Source organism: Mandrillus leucophaeus, unplaced genomic scaffold (genome assembly GCF_000951045.1).
Source record: "Mandrillus leucophaeus isolate KB7577 unplaced genomic scaffold, Mleu.le_1.0 Scaffold66, whole genome shotgun sequence".
Classification (NCBI taxonomy): domain Eukaryota; kingdom Metazoa; phylum Chordata; class Mammalia; order Primates; family Cercopithecidae; genus Mandrillus; species Mandrillus leucophaeus.
In genome coordinates, this window is record NW_012107141.1 from 2,504,459 (window position 1) to 2,508,034 (window position 3,576).

Sequence of the window (3,576 nt, forward strand, 5' to 3'; positions counted from 1 at the left end):
GCTCACTGCAACCTCCGCCTCCTGGGTTCAAGCAATTCCTGTGCCTCAGCCTCCTAAGTAGCTGGGATTACAGGCACTCGCCACGACGCCCGACTAATTTTGTGTTTTTAGTAGAGATGGGGTTTCACCATGTTGGTCAGGCTGGTCTCGAACTCCTGACCTCAGGTGTTCTGCCAGCCTTGGCCTCCCAAAGTGCTGGGATTACAGGCGTGAGCCACCGTGCCCAGCCTATACTTACTCTTTTTCTAAAAGCTGCCCTTTGCTGAATGCCCCCCCGCGGGGCTGAGCAGAGGACGTGTGAGCTGGAAAGTGTAGAAACCCCTTTCCCGGACTTTCTGAAACTGCAACACCATGGATCTGACTCAGGGTTGCCAAAGAACGGTTTCCACACTTCTCCAATTTCACAAGGATGCCAATGGCCCCGTTGCCGAGACGCACAGTTAGTTGCTGAACTACAGTTAGTGGATGTTGTTGTGGTGAAGGGGTGGCTTAGCTACTGCTGCTTGGGCACTGAACCTGGGTTGGCCTCTCGGGGCATGCCCCATGTTGTTTACTAGAAGGAGACCTGGTCACGCTGAAACACAGCAGATCCGTGGTAGGAAAGAAAAACAGATGCCGCCTGGCTTTGGGAAAGAATCTCTCTTCTCTTGCTGTCTTGTTCCTGAAGTTTGTGAAGTGCCTGCGGTATGTCAGGCTCTGTGCTGGGAGGTGAGAGAGAGGAAAAACAATAGCTATCCTTGACGTAGTGCAGAGCCCCAGGAGGCCTTCCTAGACCAGGACGGGATTTGGGCATCGAAGATCTCTGGCTTTCTGGGCACAGGAGAGTCATGTTTTCTCCTCTCTAGGTCTGGGGAGCTGCCCAGGCTGCACTGCCCTGGCTCCTGAGTCACTGCCATCTCTGCAATTCTCAGATCCAGGCCTTGGAGCCCCCTAGACTGGAAGAGCCATTTAGTCTAATCTCCCTATGTAGCACTTAAATCCCCCATGAGTATTTTTTTAGACTTTGCTTCCATGCCGCTTGTGATGGGAAGCTCACGACCACCTAGGCAGCTTTTTCCTAACTTGGGCAGCTTTGCTTCAGGTGATACCTCCCAAATCTGCCCTTTAGAAAGGCACTTAAAGAAACCGTCCTCGAACAAAGCTGTTAGAGGAAAAAAAAACTGGACTGGACCCCTTGGGAGGTCATCAGCCCTCCTCATTAGCCACCTTCCCCATCACCGGAGATGTGTGAAGTGGAAGCTGAGCTCCCACTTGACAAGGAGGATGGAGGATTGTTGATGGTTAGCATGTCCAGAAAAGAGTAGGGAACCTGTGTGTAGCTGGGGAAATTGAAGACTTTCAAGCAGTGCCGGAAGAAGAAGGAGTGAAGCCCAGGCTCTGACTTTCCTTTCCCTTTGCTCTGTGGCCTGCCCTTCCCCCTCCATAAGGCAGGGAAACACAAGTGGGCCTGGTGCCTTCCCGTCCACCCCCCCAGCCCAGCTTTGCCCATGCAGCTGTCCCAGGCCAGCTGTCCAGGCCCCAGCTGCCCGGCGGTCCTGGCTCCCTTTGCCCCACAGGGTCTGAAGGCTGGCGGTTGGCACTCCTGGATTTTCTGGCCTCTGAGTTAGGGTGAGGACAGTCAGCTTCTAGCTTCCCTCTTCCTCCCGGGGCCCTCCCCTCGCCTGGGGTCTTTTGGAGTGGAGGGGGCACAGCATGCCAACGCATGGTTTGTGTCATTTCAGAAGCACAGCTTGTGTCATCGGGGAGACTGTGAAAACTTGGAAACAACCTGTGTGTCCGATCTTAGAGTATCAGTTAAATGCTTTACGGGATGGCCACATCTGGGACTTTAACCTGGGGCCACTGGGGTTCCTGAATGGGTTTCCTGAGGTCCACGAACTCCCCGAAATTATTAGCATTACAAAATGCTAACTACACATGAATTTTTGGGGGGACTCTGTGAGCCCCCAAATGTTAATAAGTACTAATAGGATGGAAGCCTATGCAGCATATGAAACTATGAAGAGCATTTTATCAACATACAGAGAGTGAAGATCATAGAATGAAAAAAACAGGCTACAAAACACTATACAGAATGAGCCCAATTTTGTTTAGAACCATTTGTTATACACATACACACACACACACACACACGAATTATAGCTACTAAAATGATGCCAGCTTTTAATCTCTGGGGTGAGATACATTTTGCTTGATTTCTGTTTTTTCTGTATTTGTTGGGTGTTCTACAATGCATGTTTATTCCCTTTGTAGTAAGAAGCCGGACACTCACCCATTTTCTGAGAAGCCAGAATTCCCCTTCTCACCTTGGCAGACCCCACAACTCCCAGCCCCTAGTCCCAGAGGGAGTCTGTGGAACAAGCACAGGTCTCACCTCTGGGTATGTGTCAATGGATCACTAACTTCCTAGCCCCCTGTCTTCCAACAGAGTCTATCTGTGCAAGTTTCAGAGCCTGGGTCATGGAGGTGAGGGGTGAGGGTCTCCCTCTGTCATTTTGCTCCCACCAGCCCCAACCCCAGTGCAGTGGCTGACCCAGATCCTAACTGCCAAGCATCAGGTGCCTGGCACATGAGACTACTCATGGGACCCCATTTCCTAGCTGTGTGGCTTTGGGCTAGTTGTCTAACCTCTCTGGGCCTCTGCATCCTGTAATGGGACAGAGTTAGTACCCACCTCCTGGGGTTGCTGCAAGGGCAGAACGAGCTGATCCCCTCACTGGCCTGCCTGCCTTCTCTCTTCCCCCAGGAAGCTCCAGGACTGGCAGGATGGGCTCAGCCTGTATCAAAGTCACCAAATACTTTCTCTTCCTCTTCAACTTGATCTTCTTTGTAAGTATGTCCCATGCCGCCCTGACCACCTCCGAAAAGATTCTCCTCCCAGGGGCATCCCAGCCTGACTCCTTCCAGAGCCGACTGGGCCGGGGACTGGGGGGATTTGGGGGGTGGGGACTAAGGACGAACTATCTCCAATGGAACCTGCTGGGGGTAGCAAGGAGATTCCCAGGCATTCCCAGCTGGTCCTTTGACAAAGCACTAGATTCCTGACCCGGCCTTCCCCTCTCCTAGAGCACCCAAAGCCTGGGCTGGCCAGGGCTGGAGGTGGGTATGGGGAGGGAGAGGAGAGCCCCTGGGCATCCCCCTAATTCAACAGCAGGAGCTGCTAGAAGAAGCCTCTTAGCATCTCTCTAGTCCTGCCCTGGACCCCACCCTGCCCATGTGAAGAACTGACCTGTTACAGTTCGAGGCCCCAGTTGCCCCATCACACCCCCATCCCTGTCGTGGGAAGGTATGTCCCTGAGCTCTCATAGAGTAACCAACAGGGCGCCAGGCTTTGGGCTAGCGAAGGGCACGTACCTCCTTCCCCAGACCCACCCCAGCAGATGGGCCGTCCAGAGGTCAGCTCTGTGGACATTGACCGCTGATTTTCCCAGGGCCTCGGTTTTCCTCTCTGGCCTGGCACAGACCGCTTCTCGCCTTGGAGTTGCCGGGATGGTGGGGTGTGTGTGAGTGTGAGAGTGTGTCGTGAGGGGCAGTGCCCTGGAGAGGACTTCATAGCCTAGGAGTAGCGTTGGGGGC

At 53.5% G+C, this 3,576-nt stretch overlaps 1 protein-coding gene across 2 annotated transcripts in view; it reads left to right on the forward strand.

The window, feature by feature from the left end:
• The window catches only part of CD82 (CD82 molecule), a 90,188-nt gene that overhangs the window by 26,409 nt on the left and 60,203 nt on the right, over positions 1-3,576 (forward strand). The window contains exon 3 of one of the 2 annotated variants that reach the window (XM_012001355.1): positions 2,747-2,829. The exons of the other annotated variant lie outside the window; for it this stretch is intronic. Coding sequence (XP_011856745.1) covers positions 2,767-2,829 — 63 coding nt within the window. The 5' untranslated portion in view covers positions 2,747-2,766. The remainder of the gene's footprint in view (positions 1-2,746; positions 2,830-3,576) is intronic. 2 annotated transcript variants of the gene reach the window in all.